This window comes from Myxine glutinosa, chromosome 4 (assembly GCF_964187855.1).
Source record: "Myxine glutinosa chromosome 4, kmMyxGlut1.1, whole genome shotgun sequence".
Classification (NCBI taxonomy): domain Eukaryota; kingdom Metazoa; phylum Chordata; class Myxini; order Myxiniformes; family Myxinidae; genus Myxine; species Myxine glutinosa.
In genome coordinates, this window is record NC_136264.1 from 48,664,329 (window position 1) to 48,684,179 (window position 19,851).

Here is a 19,851-nt window from a genome sequence, read left to right on the forward strand (position 1 = left end):
GTACGTACGGAAAACGCTGCCTCTCTCTGCGGTTTGGAGGGCAGGTTTTCCGATGGACGTTCGTCACCGCCGACGTGCCCATGGCACTGCTTGGCGCGGACTTCCTGTGCGCTAATGGGCTCCTGGTCGACGTCAAGCGCAGACGGCTTGTCCAGGCCGAGACGTTCAGCTCGCTCGCATGTGCGTTGCCCAGCTCAACGAGCGGCTTGCCAAGCGGCTTGCCGAACGATTCGGTTCCGGCCACGTTGGTCTGTACGCTTCCGGCAGCGGACGCATTCACCCGCCTCCTCGCCGGCTTCCCGGCCCTCACGCGGCCCACCTTCTCGGCGGGGGCCGTCAAGCACGGGGTGGCCCATCACATCCCCACCGTCGGGCCACCGGTCTACGCCCGGGCACGCCGCCTCGAGCCGACGAAGCTGGCGGTGGCAAAAGCGGAGTTCGCTACCCTGGAGCGACTCGGCATCGTTCGGCGCTCAGAGAGCGCTTGGGCGTCGCCGCTGCACATCGTGCCGAAGCCCGGCGGGGGATGGCGACCGTGCGGGGACTATCGCCGTCTCAATGACGCCACGACTCCCGACCGCTACCCCGTCCCCCACATTCAGGACTTTTCCGCCCGTTTGGCGGGCAGGTCCTTCTTCTCGAAGGTGGACCTCATACGCGGCTACCATCAGGTCCCCGTCAGGCCGGAGGACGTCCCGAAGACGGCGGTCATCACGCCATTCGGACTCTTCGAGTTCCTGCGCATGCCCTTCGGTCTGAAGAATGCGGCTCAGGCGTTCCAGCGACTGATGGACAGCGTCCTGCGCGACTTGGATTTTGTCTACGTCTACCTGGACGATATCCTCGTCACCAGCGCGTCCCGCGAAGAGCACCTACGCCACCTCCGCACGCTCTTCGAACGCCTGGGCCAGCATGGCCTGATTGTGAACCCCGCAAAGTGCCGGTTCGGCGCCGCCACAATCGATTTTCTGGGGCACCGTGTCACCAGGCACGGAGCCGTCCCCCTGCCGGCCAAGGTGGAGGCGGTGAAGGGGTTTCCGCGCCCCCGCATGATCAGAGGGCTGCAGGAGTTCCTGGGCATGGTGAACTTTTACCATCGGTTCCTGCCCCGTATCGCCCAGCTCCTGCGCCCCCTGCACGAAGCTCTCCGAGGTAAGCCGGGCAAAGGCGACGTTACCTGGACCGAGCAGATGGACACGGCGTTCACGGGCGCGAAGCTCGCTTTGGCTAACGCCACCATGCTCGCGCACCCGGCGCCCGATGCACCGATCGCCCTCACCACCGATGCCTCGGACTACGCGGTGGGCGCGGTGCACGAGCAATGGGTGCGTGGAGCTTGGCAACCGCTGGCGTTCTTTAGCCGGCAGCTTCGCCCGCCCGAACGCCGTTACAGTACCTTCGACCGCGAGTTGCTCGGACTTCACTTGGCGGTCAGGCACTTCCGCCATCTGCTCGAGGGCCGGGCGTTCACTGCCTTCGTCGACCACAAGCCGCTGATCTTCGCGATGGGCAAGGTCACCGAGCCGTGGTCGGCCCGGCAGCAGCGTCACCTCTCGGCCGTGTCCGAGTACACGACGGACATCCAGCACGTCGCGGGGAAGGACAACCCGGTTGCGGATTGCCTTTCCCGGGCCGTCGCCCATGCAGTCCACCTCGGCATCGACTATGCCCGGATGGCAGCGGACCAGGCCGCTGACCCCGACGTCCAGGCCTTGCGGACCGCCGTCACGGGCCTCCGCGTCACCGAGGTGCCGTTCGACGGCGCGGGCGCGGCCCTCTTGTGCGACGTCTCCCTCGGGCGTCCTCGCCCCATTGTGCCCGCGGGCTGGCAGCGCCAGGTGTTTGATGCCATCCACGGCCTGTCCCACCCGGGCGCGAGGGCCTCCCAAAGGCTGATCGCTGACAAGTTCGTCTGGCATGGCCTCCGGAAGGCCGTCCGCGGCTGGGCCAGGACGTGCCTCGCGTGCCAGCGCGCCAAGGTGCACCGGCACACCCAGGCCCCGTTGGCCCCGTTCACGGTGCCGGAACGCCGGTTTGACCACGTCCACGTGGACCTGGTGGGACCTCTGCCCCCCTCGCGGGGTTTCACCTACGTCCTCACCATGGTGGACCGCACCACCCGGTGGCCGGAGGCCGTGCCCTTGGCGTCGACAACGGCGGCCGATGTCTCGCAGGCTTTCATCGCCACCTGGGTCGCCCGGTTCGGCGCCCCCTCAGACATCTCATCCGACCGCGGCCCCCAGTTCACCTCGGAGCTCTGGGGGGCGGTTGCGCAGGGGCTCGGGGTCCGGCTGCACCGAACCACGGCCTACCACCCCCAGGCTAACGGCCTGTGTGAGCGATTTCACCGCTCATTGAAGGCCGCGCTCCGGGCCACCCTCCGCGACGGCGGCTGGGTCGACAGGCTCCCCTGGGTCCTGCTGGGCCTCCGGACGGCGCCCAAGGAGGACCTGCGCGCATCCGCGGCGGAGTTGGTCTTCGGGCAACCGCTGCGGGTGCCGGGCGAGTTCCTCCCCGACTCCACGGCACCATGGTCCGCGGCACAGCAGCGCTCCGCTCTGCAAGAGACCGCCCAGAGGTTCGCCCCGGTGCCAACGGCATGCCACGGGCACCCACCGACGCACGTCGCCCCGGAGCTTCGCACGGCGGAGTACGTCTTCGTCCGCCACGATGCCCATCGGACACCACTGCGGCCCCCGTACGACGGGCCTTTCCGCGTGCTGGAGACCGGGGCGAAGCACTTCACCCTGGACATCGGCGGTACTCCTGACCGCGTTTCGGTAGACCGCCTCAAGCCGGCCCACCTCGATGTGGACCATCCACCGCCAGTGGCCCGACCCCCACGTCGGGGCCGCCCTCCTGCGGGCGGACCCCCGGCACCGCCCAGCCCCGCCGCCACGGCGCCCCCCGGTCCTGCACCCATCCCAGGGGCAGCCAGGGGCATCCCACCTGGTATCCCTGCACCCCGGACGCCGCCGATCGCCAGGGGGCGCTTCGGCCGGGTCATTCGTCTGCCCCGCAAACTGGCCCTCCAGGTGCGCGGGAATTCTGGGGGGGCGCGTGTGGCGGACACAAAAGCCCACTGGCGTGGTGACATCATTCCACGCACGAAGTGGGCGGTGGCCACGCCCGAGGGGTAGGCGTGGCCTCATGATATACACCGGGCGACCAGCCCGGAGGAGTTCAGTGTTACAGTGTAGTCTTACAATAAAGACATTTATATGTTACCGCTTGTCCGCTTCCTCCTTGCTCACAAGCAGTGCGCGTAACGCCGCGCTTTAATATTATATTATTATATTATAACATATTATATTATAATATGTTAATAAGGTGGTGTAAAAGATGCTGCACCAATGGGGTAAACCTCTAAAAAAAATAATTATACAACCTTTAAACTCTTTATTTTATTTGAATTAAATTATATACTCGAACACTGTAGAACACAAATCGCCTCCTTGGCACATTAAAAACCCTTTTCCGTTTAGCATTACTTGGGCAAAATATTACGACATTTTACGTCATCACAACCAATCAAATTTGCTGCTCGCAGACCACTCCCATGTTCTTGTTTGGCAAGACTGTGCGGGGTAGTGTGTTCCATGAACTCCAGTTTTATAGAGGTGTCGAGGCTCATGGAATAGAACAACAATGGGAAATGGGTCAATGCACACAAAGTACGGTGAAGGGGAAACAGGACAGTAATGTATGGATGCAACACAGCACGAGGAGAGTAGTTGTAAGTGAAAAGGGGAATAGGATGATATAGTAGGTGTAATTAAGCTCCTAGGTAGAAATTGCAGAGACGTTGAGGAGGTAGGGACAACAGGTGAGAATGAATGAATACGAGTGTTGAGTTACAAACTTCGGGAAAAGAAGAAGTTAAGTCCTCCAAGGAGAACACATGTGGCCTGGAAAGGTAGGAGTTGGGCAGAGAGGGGAGAGTTTCCACTGGACTTTTTGTTTGTATAAAAAACTTTATAGGTTAATGGAATAACAAGGTGACAGAGGATAGAATGAGAAGGGAAATTCCGAACAGTAGGTGGGATCTTCATCATATATTCTGGAGTTCACTGTCAGCCTGTTGGGTCAATATGTGAAAATCGGTGAAAATCGGTGAAAATCTCTGCACTGCCAACTAACTTTAGGCTCTGGAAAGAAGAGTGGGATAGAAGAGCTTCAGGAAGGCATCTCAACAGATGGGAGAAGAGAAGAACAAAAGAGTTGAGGTGTGCAGTCCGCCTGGATTTTGGAAGTTTAACCAGGAATGGGTACTGGAAAATGATATTCATCATGGAGTTACTGAGGAGTGTTTAGAAAACATGCTAATACTTTACTGGGGAGTGGGGAGGACTGAGCGAGCAGAGGGAGCTAGATCAGGGGACAGGCCGCAAAAACCCCATGGGTAGGTTTGTAGATATTCTCACCCGGAAAACCACTAATTGAGCAACCATAGCACCGTCCATCATTATTACTGGTTCAACCCCAGTAAAAACTGCCTTGAACCAGTCCAGTAATCCAGTCCACATCATACTTCCTTCCAGTCCTAAAAATATCAAAACAAATGACAAAGTTCATAATTTTCACTGTACCTGCAGAGAAGCCTGGCGGAGCCTGCACATGTAAGGACATGGTAACACTAATGTTGATCAATAAGTCCATTAATAAGTTCAGAATAAATAAATAAATAACGTGTAGTATATAGTGAAAATGGAAAAATATTGTTATAAAAGCATAATATAGAAAAATTATTTCAGTTACAGACCTACTGATATGTTATTTTGTAAATAAAACTTCATAGGAGTATAAAATGAAGGGTAGGATTACTGATCTACTCAGGTTATTTCACATTCGTGGGGGTGGGGGGGGGGGGGTGGAATAGAGTTGGGATAGTGAGGTTGAGGCATTGGGAGGGGGGTTGAGGGCTTTAGTTTGAGAAGGGGGGGTTGAGGGCTTGAGTTTGGAAGCAGGTTGAGGATTTGGGTTGGGAGAGGGATGTTGAGGACCTGGGTTAGAAGGGGAGGGGGGGTTAGAGCTTGGGTTTGGGAGGGGGGTTGAGGACTTGGGTTTGAGAGGAGGTTGAGGGCTTGGGTTTGAGAGGGGGTTGAGGGCTTGGGTGTGAGAGGGGGTTGAGGGCTTGGGTTTGGTAGCGGATTGAGGATTTTGGGTTGGGAGGGAGGTTGAGGGCTTGGGTTTGAGAGGGGGTTGAGGGCTTGGGTTTGAGAGGGGGTTGAGGGCTTGGGTTTAGAAGGAGGGTTGAGGACTTAGGTGTGGAAGGGGGTTGAGGATTTCGGGTTGGGATGGTGGGTTGTGGACCTGGGGTTTGTGGAAGGGGGATAGGAGGAGTTGAGGACTTCAATAATAAAGGGTGAAGAAAAAACAGAGAGGGAACAGAGAGTTCTAGTTGGTGGGGGTGGGGGCAGAGGGTGGGGGTGGGGGGCAGAGAGTGGACAGAGAGTCGGGAGAGGGCAGGGGAGGCACAGATGGGGGCAGAGTGAGGGCAGAGAGATGGAAGAGGGCAAGGCAGGTTGAGGCTTTGGGTGACTAACCTTCTCTTCTTAAATATACCATCTCATGGAATATTTAATAAGAGAAGGTTGGTCCTTTGGGTAATCTCATTCCCTGTAATTGTGGGAAAAACAGTGTTGCACAATTGTTTCCTGCAATCCTTCATGAGTAGTGGGCTTTTTACCATTGCGAATGAGCTTGACGATCTGACATGTTAATAAGTGAGCTGAGCAAACTAAAATGAAATGATGAAATAATTATTTTAAAATCTGCAAACATTGAGAATAAATGAATTACGTGGTATGAGACAAAGGGAAACTTTGGGGGATGGGCTTGGAAGGGGGTCTCAAGCCCAGACAACCTAACAGATCTCTCTGTGGACTTCCATCAACCTCTGCACCTGTCATTTTCAGCTCTTACATCCAAAGCATGTGTGTTGGCAGGGACAGGCAGGGATTTGAACCCCTGACCTCTAGGATTACCAAAGCTGCCCTCTGAAAAGTGAGATGATGTGACACCCCTACTGGGGAATGGAGGATGGAAAAAGAAGAGGGCAAGATGGGGGAGTGGGAAGGTAACGTTCTTCAATTTCCCACATGTTCACACACTTTCAACCTCCAGACTCCACCAAAGTGAGGGAATTCGCCATCTTAAAGAAACCATCCAGGCTGCTAACAAGGGGCTTTGGCCCTACTGTCATTTGTGAGGTTTCCCCTGGGTCTACATTTCAAAACGTTCGACATGGTGTCGCAAAATTCTGGTTTTGCATGGCAAATGCAAACATTATCTGTCAATTTTTCTCTTTTGAAGAAATAATTGTCGAGAAACAATTCATAACCAGGAAAAAAGAAGTGTTCAATTGAAAGTCTTCCAACATAGGAGAACCCTTGGCCATGGATTGTCACGCACGATTTTGTGCTTGGTTCCAGGGGCACTCAAAAGGTTAATGTAATGACATACAATAGTCAAAGACAAGCCAAGGGACTTGTGTGTGTATGTGTGTGTGTTATGCCCGTACGGGCATGCCCGTACTATATATATATATCTAAAATTATATCCCCCCCCTCTATTTACATGAAATGGTTTGGTCCATTCGCAAAGCCAAAGCGAACGGCTTGCGAGTACGGTGACAATCCCCCCCCTCTATTTACATGAAATGGTTTGGTCCATTCGCAAAGCCAAAGCGAACGGCGAACGGCTAAATCGCCATAGCTCGGTAGCTCGCTGCTCTCTGATTGGTCGAATCGTTTTTTGGACATAGCTCGGTAACTACTTGTCCGATTAATATGAAACCTTGAAAAGGCACATCCTCGGGTCCCCAGCAATATACCTGGCAAGTTTCAAGTATATCGGACCGGTAGTTGTCGAGAAACAGCGGTCGCATACACACAGAGATTACTGGAATTATAGATAGATATATATATATATATATATATATATATATGGAAGGGGGGAGGGACATGTTGTATATACACATATATATATATATACAACAGACAACAACAGGCATTTTAAGGCGATTTTCCCTGCTAGAGCGGGGGTTATCCTTGCGGTCCCCATGACAATCTTATATATATATACAACTGTACATTAGAAGAGCTGATGCTAAAACAGGAACTGTCATACTTTGGACAGATCATGCATGCAAAAAACAGGTCTGGAGAAGTCAACATGCTGGGTATGGCTGAGGGAAGAAGAGGAAGATGCAGACAATGTCGTGCTGGATAGATGGGGTAAAGGCTGTAACCAAGCTGTCTCTATCAGAGCTTTGGGAAACAGTGCAGGATAGGGATGTTTGGAGAAATCAGATCATGAATGTCACCAGAAGTCGGCCACAACTTGATAGAATTAAATAATATATATTTTTATACATATTGTTGTTATGGCTTTGGTCGTTCCAGATGCCTGGTACGAGTCAGGTGAGTCGCCTCAATGCGACCTTAATGGTCAGCTGTGGTGGCCGTCCAGCGCCGAATTATGGGACATTCCACTTCTGATACCATACCCATGGGACCGTCAAACCAGCCCAGCATTACGCTAATTGTTAATGTGTGCCTCATCTCTAATTAGTGACGGAGCGAAGCCGAGAGGCAAACAGTAAGGTCTTGACATAGGGTGCTAATATCTGTTGCCAGGAAACCCTCAATGGGCTTTCATAATTACCAAATAGTGACCACAATGATTCACCCAGAGACCAGGTATATTTAATTAATAAACAAGCAATGGTCGGGGAGGGAATATACACAAATTTCTTGTTGTCTGTTCTTGTTGTTGTTGTCTTTCTGTGTGATTAATGTTCGCTCTTTCACGAGCCTCGATCTTGTATACAAAAAAAAAAAAAAAAAAAAAAAAAAAAAAATGCAATAAAAATCCCTTGCCCTTACCAATCGGACATGCCTACGGACCAAACAACGAATGGGAGCCATAATACAACAACAAACAACATGCATTTTAAGGCCATTTTCTCTGCTAGAGCGGGGGTTAGCCTTGCTAACCATGACAATTATGACTATATATATATATATACTGTATATATATATATATACTTGCTAACCATGACAATCTTCTCCATTTTGCCCTATTTTCTGCATCTCTCCTTGTTAACCCCCTTGCCTGCATTTCTTCTTCCACCATCTTTAGCCAAGTCTTTCTCGGTCTTCCCCGTCCTCTACTTCCTTCTGCATTAATTTCGATCACTCTTCTCAACCAGTCACTTTCATCCTTCCTCAACACATGACCAAACCATCTCAACCTGTTCCTCTTCACATCATCAATCACAGGCAATATTCCCATCATCTTTCGCAATTCATCATTTGTCTTCCTCTCTCTCAACGATACTCCGCACATCCATCGAACCATTCGCATTTCCACCCTTTCCAGCCTTCGTTGCTGCTCTACGTTCATTACCCATGTCTCGCTCCCATAAATCATAACACTTCTCACACATGCAGCATACACCTTTCCCTTCAGCTTCAGCGACACTCTCCTCCTCATCAGCACGCCACTCAGTTCCCGAAACTTCTTCCATGCACATCTCACTCGAGCAACCGTTGCCGAGTCTGATCCACCTTCTCCATTCAGCATGTCTCCGAGGTAGCAAAATGTTTTCACACCTTCCAGCTTCATGCCGTCTCCAAGATCCAACTCAACATTTCCTCCATCCGCAGCTCCCTCTGTGCACACCTTACATTTGAATGTAGCTGCCACACTGGTAAATGACCCTCTCAGACCACTACATTTTTGATGAACCCACTCAGCGCACATTGTACATTGAATGGAGTTCACTCCGACACCCTTCCTGCACACAGCACACGGCCACTTCCCAGTTCTTTCCACCTCACCGCATTTATTGAGGCTTCCACTTCCCATCCTCACCTTTCCACCTCATTTCCACCTCAAGCTTTACCACTTGCCATCACCTTCGTCTTTCCGATATTCACCTTCAGACCTTTTGTCTCCATACATTCCTTCCACATGTTCATCTTTTCCTTCAGTCCATCCATACTTTCCGCAATCAACACCAGATCATCTGCATACAACAACTCCCATGGTAAACCCTCCTTTACGTTCTGCGCCAGCACCTCCATCACAGCTACAAATAGTAGTGGACTTAGTACCGACCCCTGATGCACTCCCACCTTCACCTCAAACTCACCACTGTTCCCGTCCTTCGTCCTTACAGCTGTGCGCGCTCTTTTGTACATTGCCATCACTACTCTGATCAACCATTTCTCCACTCCTAACTTCCTCAATGCCCAGGTCAATACTTTGCGTGGAACCCTATTGAATGCTTTCTCCAGATCAACAAACCCAAAAAACAACTTCTTCCTCCTCTCCATGTACTTCTCCTGCAACTGCCTCACAATGAAAAGCGCATCTGTCATTCCTCTTCCTGGCATAAATCCAAACTGCATTTCGTCGATCTTCACTTTCTTCCTGATCCTCCTCTCCAACACCCTTTCCAATACCTTCATTCCATGCTCCAATAACTTTATCGCTCAGTACGAGCCACACTCCAGAGGGTCACCTTTCCCCTTGTATAGAGGGACGAGGGTACTCAGTTCCCAATTCACTGGAATGCGGCCTTCTTTCACCACCAGATTACAGATCTCTGTCATTCTCTTCACACCCCAACTTCCTGCTGCCTTCAACATATGTCCCACAACTCCTGTCGGCCCTCCCGCTTTTCCACTCTTCATTGCTTTTATCGCTTCCTCAACTTCCTTCTCAGTTATCTTCTCTGCCGGTCCTAAAACTGGGTTACTCTCTATGTTGCCATCCCATTCATTCTCTGTAGCCAACAGCATTTCCATATATCTTTTCCATCTCCCTTTAATTCCATCTGGGTCGACAACGATTTGTCCCACTTCATCCTTCAAGCAACTCACCCCCATCACATCACACCTCTCTTTCGCTATGTGCTTTGCAATCCTGAATACTGCTTTCTGACCCTCTTCCGAATCCAAGCGTTCTCCGAACATTTTCCTACATGCCTCCTGCGCCTTTGCTACCTCTTTCTTTGCAGCCTTCCTGGCTGCCTTATAACTTTCATGCTCTGCTGTTTCTGCTCCCGTACCCTTCGCCTTCTGCCACTCCTTGAACTTCTTCCTCTTCTCGTCAATCCTCTTTCCAACTTCATCATCCCACCACCATGTTTCCGAGTGCCTCGGTGGTCCTTTTGTCCATCCACATACCTCACCAACGGCTCCCAACAGACTAGCTTTCATTGACATCCAAACACTTTCAAGCTCAACCACATCATCCTCTACCCTACTCAGCCTCTCTTTTAATGCCTCCCTTACTGTCACCTCTTTCAACCTCCACACCTTCAGTCTCGGTTGGTACTTCACCCGCCGAGCTCTCCTCGCACCTTTCACCCTTATGTCGCAGACAACCAAGTGGTGCTGTGAAAAAGCCTCCTCCCCCGGGATCACCTTTGTGTCCCGGAGGTGCCCCCTATCTCGCCTACACACCATCAGGTAGTCAACGGTTGTCGTCGACCCACCTGACATGTATGTAACAAGCTTATTATCCTCTTTCTGGAACTGAGTATTACAAATCAACAAATCAGCTCCATCAGCAAACTCCAAAATCCTTTCACCTTCTCCATTTCTCACACCATATCCGTAACCCCCATGAACTCCCTCAAAACCATCCATACTCCTTCCCACATGTCCATTCAGGTCTCCTCCCACCACAACAACTTCCTCATCTTTCACGTTTTCCATCAGCTTCTCTATCGCACACCAGAACTTGTCCTTCTCTTCATCGCTTCGACCAACCTGCGGAGCATATCCCGAGATGACGTTCACCAAGAGCTTTCCAATCAGCATTTTCACCATCATCAACCTATCACTCACTCTAGTCACACTCACCACACTGTCTACAAACTCCTCAGAAAACAGGACACCAACACCATTCATGCCCTCCAGGCACCCTTGCCACACAAACTTGTATTTCTGTCCCTGCCTACCCTTCACCATTCTCACACCACTTCCCTTCCATCTCGTCTCTTGCACACAACATATGTCCACTCTTCTTCTGACCAATACTTCCACCACTTCTCCTGATCTCCCTGTCATTGTCCCTACATTCCATGTCCCAAACCTCAGAAACCGATCTCCACTTCGGGCTGCACCCTGTCCATATGTAGTTGTAATTGTCATGGTTCTCTTTTTTTGAGGCAATGCTTTAATGGCCGGATGCCCTTCCTGACGCCAACCCTCTTAGTCGTCTCTTACGACACGCAGGGATACGGTGTACCTATTCTGACCAGGGTACACACTGGGAAACGTTTAAAACATGGAAATTCTGGGGGGGGGGGGGGGGCGGCGTCAGCATCACGGCTGCGGTTTAAACATATTCCAACAATATCCAAACAGACCCATGAAAACCATGAAAAACAATCTGGGAAAAGTCTCCAAGCGAGAACGTGGATTTGAGAAAGAAGGAGCAGAGGCGGGAGAAAAACGAGATACAGGGGGCGGGGCACAAGTCGAGACGAGGAGGAGGGCGAACAAGCACGTGTCCGAGAGGAGAGAAAGAATCAATATAGAATTATTTGTCTAGGGAGGTGAGGTGAGGGGGAGAAAATAAAATAAAGGAAACAAGTAATACAGCAAAGGAAAGAACTTAAATTGACAAAACACTGATGGGGGAGGGAAGCCTCAAGTTACCAGGCCGCGCATGAGGTACGACCCACAAAACGATTAATTACACACGTTTTTTTTTTTTTTTGTTTTTTTTTTGTATACAAGATCGAGGCTCGTGAAAGAGCTAACATTAATCACACAAAAAGACAAACCGACACACAAAACACAAAAAACAAGGGGAGCGGCAGACAAGATGGGGAGAGAGGGGGAAGGACACAAAAGAGAGGGGGAAGAGGGGGAAGGACACAAACACAACATTTGAGAACAGGGACATCGGGAGGACTTGGGGGGAGGTGGGAGAGGAATAAAACATATGAACACTGCAAGGACTCTGGGGTGAATTACCGGGGGTAGAAAAGATCAAGGTTTTCGATGGGGGAAGATAAGAGATGGTGGTGAACAGCTGTTTTAAAGACCTGGAGGGAGGAGTGGGATTGAAGGGAGTGGGGGAGTTTGTTCCAGAGGCGGGAGAAAAGGGGAATGAAAGAGTGAAGGTGAGCAGAGAGCCTAGACTTTGGCAGTTTAACCATAAGAGGGTTGCAGGCAGATCTTGTGCGACCTGAAGGAATATTGGGGGGACAGAGCACACAGAGAGCTGGGGGAGCAAGGCCGGAGAGGAGTCGGTAGAAGACAGAAAGACCACCAACCTGCCTGCGGTGAGTGAGTGAAAGGCCCTCGGTGTTGACTACATCGCAGCAGATTCCAATGATTCTGAAAGCTTTGGTTTCAACAGCGTGAAGCCGAGCTAGATGTGAGGCAGGAGCACTGGCCCAGAGGGGGGAACAGTATTCCATTGAGCTGCGGATGAAAGCCTTGTATGTGGTGAGGAGCTCAGGTGTGCCAAGGAAGGACTTCGCACGACGGAGGATGCCCAGTCGGCGACTGGCTTTGGAGGCCAGCTTGGAAATGTGGTTTTCCTAAGAAGGATCATGGCAGATAGTGAGACCCAAAAGCTTGAGCGACAGAACTTCTTGGAGAGGATTGTTGAGAAAGTAGATGGGAGGGTTGTCCAGTCAGTCCTTTCGGAGAGACATTGTAAGAGTGTGAGATTTGTCAGGATTGAAAGACATGTTCCACTTGTTTGACCAGTCTGTGATTTTGTCCAGGTCTGCAGAGAGTGAGGAGGCTGCAGACTGCCGATCTGAGGGATGAGGAATGGAGCGACAGAGAGTAGAGTCATCAGCAAACAGATAGAGAGGATTTTCAAGAGAGTCAGAGAGATCATTGATGAAGACCAGAAAAAGCACAGGGCCCAGAACACTACCTTGGGGAACTCCAGCCTGAACAGGAAGAGGAGATGAGAGAAACCCATTCAGGGCCACACATTGACTACGACCAGAGAGGAAGTCCGCCAGCCATGCATGGAGATTTCCATGGATACCAAAGGAGGAGAGTTTGGTGAGCAGAGCAGGGTGCCAGACCGTATCGAAGGCACGTGAAATGTCAAGGGAGACAGCTCTAATTTCCTGTTTGGTGTTGAGGACCTCCATCCATTGTTGAGAAAGCAGAAGCAGCATGTCCAGAGTAGAGTGACCAGGTCTGAAACCAAATTGATGATCAGAGATCAAGCCATTGGAGAAGAGGAAAGATTTAATATCTGAAGCAATGATGGATTCCATGACTTTGCTGATAATTGGGAGAAGGCTGATTGGACTGTAGTTGCAAGGATTTGTTTTTGCACCTTTTTTTGTGTAAAGCGGTAATGTTTGCTGATTTCCAAGATGCTGGCAGATGACCTTGAGCAAAAGAGAGGGTGAAAAAAACAGAGAGAGGGTGAGATAGAGCGGAAGAGCAGGATTTTAGGCCCGTTGTGATGCCGTCTGGTCCAGTTGCAGAATCAGAGTCGAGGTTTGACAAAAACTTCTCCACCTTGTCAGGAGAGAAGGACACAGAGTCCCTGAGCAGTTGGGTTCGACTGGGTAAGGTGGGAACAGAGCGAGATGGGTTTGTGACACAAGATTTTGAGGCAAACACAGAGTTGAGGCATTCGGCTTTGTCACATGCGGTTTCAACTGTGTAGCCATTTGAAGTAAGGGAGGGGATAGAGGGGCAACAAACACCAGAAACGGATTTGACCAGCATGCCACCAGGATTTTGAGGAAGGAGACAGTTTTGAGAGTTCATTTTTGAGTGTGGAGAGATAGTGCTTCCTGGCACTCCTGAGGGTCGACACACACTTGTTCCGAGCTTGGTGGAAGGAACTGAGATTGCCTTCGGTTGGATTTGCCTTCCAAGAGGCAAAGACAAGTTGTTTCAGGGCAACTGCCTCACCACAAGATTCAGTGTACCATGGACGGGAGGAAGGGTAAGACAACTGAAGACGAGATTGGATAAATCTGTGCATGAGAGAGAGCAGTTTGTTTTGGAAGAATTCCCAGGAAGAATTGATGTCAGAGGCAGTAGAGATGGGAGACCAGTCCAGATGATTGATGGCTGCTTGCAGACCGTGCCAGTCAGCCTGAGTGAAATGCCAGACTCGTCGGCGCTGAGGAGGCTCTCTGAGAATGGCCAGAGAGATGTCCACCAAATTACTTTCCGCTTGTTCTATTAAATTAATTAAGGAACTATCTGCACTATAAAGAGCAATGTTACACTTATTACCTCCGCCACCAAAGGTGGATGGAGGTTATGTTTTCACCCCTGTCTGTTTGTCTGTCGGTCTGAATATTTGTGAACAAGATATCTCAAAAAGTTGCGGATGGATTCGGACAAATTTGTCTGTCTTTGAACAAGATATCTCAAAATGTTGTGGATGGATTCGGACAAAATTTGGCAGAGAGGTAGTGTATGTGGCAAGGACGAAATGATTAGATTTTGGTGAAGACCCGGATTCGGATCCGTCTACTAGAATTTTTTAAGTCATTCTTCACCATTGGGAGATATGGGGCCAAAAACGATACATAGCAGGATATCTCAAAAAGTTATGGATGGATTTGGACGAAACTTGGTGGAGAGGTTGTGTGTGACGAGGACCCATTGATTCAATTTTGGTGAAGATCTGAATATTGATTCGGATACGATAATTATTTAATTTACAAGTGAATCTTCACCATTGAGAGATCAGGTGAAAAGCAAGATATGACATGATATTTTAAAAAGTTATGGACGAGTTATTGCTAAACTTGGTGGACGAGTTGGTTAGGTGACAAGAACAAGCAGATTCGATTTTGGTTCAGGTACGAATCCAGATCCGACCTATCAGTGGGATACAAAACAAACTGTTCAGCCTGGCGGAGGTGTGCGCTCTACTGAGTGCCGTTCTAGTTTACATAGGTTTTCATTGAGGTCTTTATTTAACAGTTTACAGTTATATAAATTAAAATTTTCATATGCTAGATATCAATTGAGGTTTTTTTTTGTTTTGTTTTTTTTACAGACGCTTTTAAGTTTGTTTTTTTAAAGTAAATTTTAATTTATGGATGCTTTCAATGTTTTTCATTTATGGACATTGTCATATTTATTTCACAGTTTACAGTTATAGAAATTACAATTTTCAAATGCGAGATATTGATTGAGGTTTTTGGGGTAGGTTCTAAGGACGTTTTTACATTTTTTTTGGTAAATTTTTATTTACGGATGCTTTCCAATGGATCTGTGATTTTCCCTGGTGTATATGCTTTGATGCTTCGATGCATGCCAAATTTCAGCTTTCTACCACTCCCAGAACGTACCGAACATCAATATCAGTCAGTCAGTCAGTGAATCAGTGGTTAGAATGAGCTTTATTTATATCATACCAGCAAGAGCACCCGGCGGTGCCGGGTGAGGGGGGGAGGCTAGAGAGGGAGAGTTGAGGAAGGGAGTGGGGTGAGTGGAAGGGAGTGGGGTGAGTGGAAGGGGGTGGGAGGGAAATATATATACTACATATACATCTTTTTTGGGGGAGGGCTTTGACAGGCTCCTCAGTTTTGGGGGAGGGGGGAAGGGAAGGAGGAAACTTAAACCCATGCAAAGAGTGCTTTATCCTCAGTGTCGCCCAGGTAAAAAAAGGAAATTGTAATACCCTCTGCCATAATCACCAGGTGGCACTACACGGTACACATTTACATGGATAATTTACGCCCCTCTTCCGGTCCCCCACACCCCCGAATGAGGCCGCGGCCACATAGCCTATGTTATCCCCCAGACAAATTCGTATTTGTATTTGTACCCTGGATTATAGTGTTTTCGTGGTAAAGTTTACTTTACAGCGAAAAACAGAGAGAGGGTGAGATAGAGCGGAAGAGCAGGATTTTAGGACCCGTGGGCTGATGCCGTCTGGTCCAGTTGCAGAATCAGAGTCGAGGTTTGACAAAAACTTCTCCACCTTGTCAGGAGAGAAGGACACAGAGTCCAGGAGCAGTTTGGTTCGACTGGGTAAGGTGGGAACAGAGAGAAAGATGGGTTTGGGACACAAGATTTTGAGGCAAACACAGAGTTGAGGCATTCGGCTTTGTCACGTGCGGTGTCAACTGTGTAGCCATTTGAGGTAAGGGAGGGGATGGAGGGGGAACAAACACCAGAAACGGATTTGATCAGACACCACCAGGATTTGGAGGAAGGAGACAGTTTTGAGAGTTCAATCTTGAGTGTGGAGAGATAGTGCTTCCTGGCACTCCTGAGGGTAGACACACACTTGTTCCGAGCTTGGTGGAAGGAACTGAGATTGCCTTCGGTTGGATTAGCCTTCCAAGAGGCAAAGGCAAGTTGTTTCAGGGCAACTGCCTCACCACAAGATTCAGTGTACCATGGACGGGAGGAAGGGTAAGACAACTGAAGGCGAGATGGGATAAATCTGTGCATGAGAGAGAGCAGTTTGCTTTGGAAGAATTCCCAGGAAGTTATTTGTTGTAAAGTATATAAGTGTTTTTAGCTGGATTACCCGGCGATGCTCAAGCGAAAATTAAACATTAACATATTTGAAAGGAGATAAAATATAATGGAAAATCAATTACATCCAAATCAGAATCCATCACAAATGTGAAATCATCATTTTACCTTTTCGTTGAATATATGCTGCTGAATTTACCGTAGATCACGTTTCTGAGTTGAGTTTGATGACTTTTAGTAAGAAGAAGAAGCCTTACTACCAACTTCGTACACTTCCGGAAATGTTAGATTTTTTGTGTTCAAATGTTTGTGTTTTTTATTTATTTATGTGAATACGTACTTGTATATAATTATAAGTGTCATTAATCAAAAAGGCTTCGGCACTATAGAGATTTTTTAATCCAAAATAACGAACTTTTTTTTTTTTCAAATCTTTTGGGTTCTTTTTGCCTAAAACACTCCCAGGAACTCACTGATGAACCTCTGAAGGTTTGAAGAAGATCCGTTCAGCCATCTCTGAGAAAAATGGCGACACAGACAGACAGACACACACAGACAGACAGACCAACAACTCTGTTATATAGTAGAAGATATATATATATATATATATATATATATATATATATATATATATATATATACATAAAGGTGGGCGCGATTCGGAAAATTTTAAATCCGCTTACCGCTTATCCGCTCTGCCAGCCCGTGTAGTCCGATTCGCTTATCCGCTTCAGCGGCCGAAAATCTTAGTCCGCTTACCGCTTATCCGCTTATCCGCTTCGATTCGATTTTTTAAAAGCGCTTCGACGTTTTTAAAGCGATTTTTGACGTTTCTAAAGGGAATTTAATGCTTTTTAAGCCTAAATAGCCATTTCTAACTACTACAAAGACAAACAAAGCTTTTAAGATAAAAAATATACATTTTTATTTAAATAAAATTTATTCAAAATTTATTGAAATAAAGTTTTCCACTCGACTCTACTCTACTCTACAGTGAATTTAAATATAATTTTAATATATGCAAGTTACATTAAAGAAAAATCGATTTGCCCGTCCTTTCTTTGACAAGAGAGTCTACTAGTCAACAGACTAGCAGTCTGTTGACTAGTCCTCGTCTTCCTCCTCCACCTCGTGGGCCTTCTTGAGGATTTGGAGGTTGCCCTTCATGAAGACGAGGGCCTCGAAGTTCGGTGCAGCCAGGGCCGACCTCTTAGGCCTGAGGATGTCCGACCCGTAGTTGAACATGCGCTCGACCGAGGCAGAGCTCGGGAGCGGCGTGTTATGCCTGAGAAATAGAGTTACCCAAGCATCACGGAACTCGAGCGGGAAGAGATTGGGCGAGAGCCCCGGGTTCCCCCTCAGCGGCTTCCTCGACCAGTTGTTGACCTCTTCCCTGATCTTCTCCTCGAGGTTCTCCTCCTGCTGCCCCTCCTCCATGGCGAACAGGTAGTCCGTACTGCTCGAGCCGGGCTGGGGTCCCTGCTGGGGGGCAGGGTCCAGGTGCTCGTCAGGCAGGAGTAGGACGAGGGCGAGCAGGTCCCTGATGAGCTTGTCCCTCACCAGGTCGCAGATGGCGTCGCTGTTCTGCCTCCTGCAGATGGCCCTGACCGTGGCGAGCTTGTGCTGGGGGTGCAGCGCCGTGGCCATCAAAAGGTCCATGTCCACGAAGAGGTGGCTGAACCTGAAGTAAAAGAAAAGTTATCTATCTATAATTCCAGTAATCTCTGTGTGTTTGTTTGTTTGTACGTTTGTCTGTGACCGCTGTTTCTCGACAACCACGGGTCCGATATACTTTAAACTTGCCAGGTATATTGCTGGGGACCCGAGGATGTGCCTTTTCAAGGTTTCATATTAATCGGACAATTACTTACCGAGCTATGTCCAAAAAACGATTCAACCAATCAGAGAGCAGCGAGCTATCGCGTGTGCCGAACGTGGCGAACACACTCTGCCTCGGATGGCACATTTGAGAGCGTATTCATTTATTTCCCGTCGGCAAACTATGTTGGCGCTATGTTGGCGTTAAACTATGTTTTAAAACTAATAAAAACCATTTCATGTAAATAGAGGGGGGGGGGGGGGATTGTCACTGTACTCGCAAGCCGTTCGCCGTTCGCTTTGGCGTTGCGAATGAACCAAAACATTTCATGGACCAAACCATTTCATGTAAAGCGTTCGCCGTTCGCTTTGGCGTTGCGAATGGACCAAAACATTTCATGGACCAAACCATTTCATGTAAATAGAGGGGGGGGGGGTTGTCACCGTACTCGCACCCACGTACCCACGTACCCACGTACGGGCATTGCACCCACGTACGGGCATGCCCTAGTAAAACAAATGTCAAATAATTTCAGATTTGTAAATTGAAAAATTAAATGTCATTTAACTGATTTTAATTCATTTCAAATGAATCATTAGACCGGCAAGGATTTTTTAATCATTTAATAATAATATAATATAAGAAGAAAGAAGCACTTATTAATTTTCAACTCGTTGCGATAAAATATAATAATAATATAAGAACTAACCTGCCGTCAAAGCCCTTTGTTCCCTTCCTGGCGCAGGACGGCTGACGCCAGCCGCCAGCCTTGGTGCACGTGGCCTTGCTGTCCACGACCTTGAAGAAGGGGGCGATGTGCCTCCACTTCTGGCTGAGGCTGGAATTGTCTGTGTCCATTGTCACGTTGATCTCAGCCGACTCGATTGAGTCCAGCGACATCCTGCTCTCGCTGCGCGCGAGCTGAGGGGTCAGGGCGCAGATCTCCTGACTGTCCTCCACGTCCCCCATCATGTTGACCGCCGGGTTGTGGATGTCGCTGTGCTGGGACTGCTGGTTTGCGTCGCTCGTGTGCCTGTCCCTGGCACTGCCGCTGGGCTGGAGAGTCAGAAATCTCTCCATCTTGACGTTATTGCCGCTCTAGCGTCCAATAAAATATTCAGTTTTCACTTATTATTCACTTAAATAAATATTCACAATTCTAGAGTAACGGCTCAGGCTAACAGCTGATTTGGCGAATCGCGATGCGCTTTAATTTTTCGGTAGTCCGCTTACGCTTATCCGCTTCGGTTTCCGGGGGTTGTTCCGATTCGCTTATCCGCTTCGAAAACGTTAGTCCGCTGCAGCGGATAAGCGGATAAGCGGACTTTCGAAGCGGACCGCCCACCTTTGTTTAAAATAATAAATATACATAATTTGTTAATGATACGATATGTTAGAACACCCATATGTGGGTTTCAGAAGGTGAAACTCGGGGTTATTTATTTAAAATGTTTTTATTATTTGTGCCAATACCTGCAACATAAGTTTCGGGGGATCTTGTCCTGCGGTGGACTGAAAACTGGCTGATTATGATGACAATGATGATGGATCCATTGAAAATTGTTG

At 49.0% G+C, this 19,851-nt stretch overlaps 1 protein-coding gene across 1 annotated transcript; it reads right to left on the reverse strand.

The window, feature by feature from the left end:
- Positions 1-4,476: 4,476 nt before the first annotated feature.
- LOC144891597 (uncharacterized) lies at positions 4,477-19,558 on the reverse strand. Its single transcript, XM_078775218.1, has 3 exons — positions 18,995-19,558; positions 17,853-18,147; positions 4,477-4,611 (listed from the first exon to the last, which is right to left on the reverse strand). The coding sequence occupies exons 1-3, from the start codon at positions 19,363-19,365 to the stop codon at positions 4,477-4,479; spliced, it is 801 nt and encodes a 266-aa protein (XP_078631344.1). The 5' UTR covers positions 19,366-19,558.
- Between the last annotated feature and the right edge of the window lie 293 nt (positions 19,559-19,851).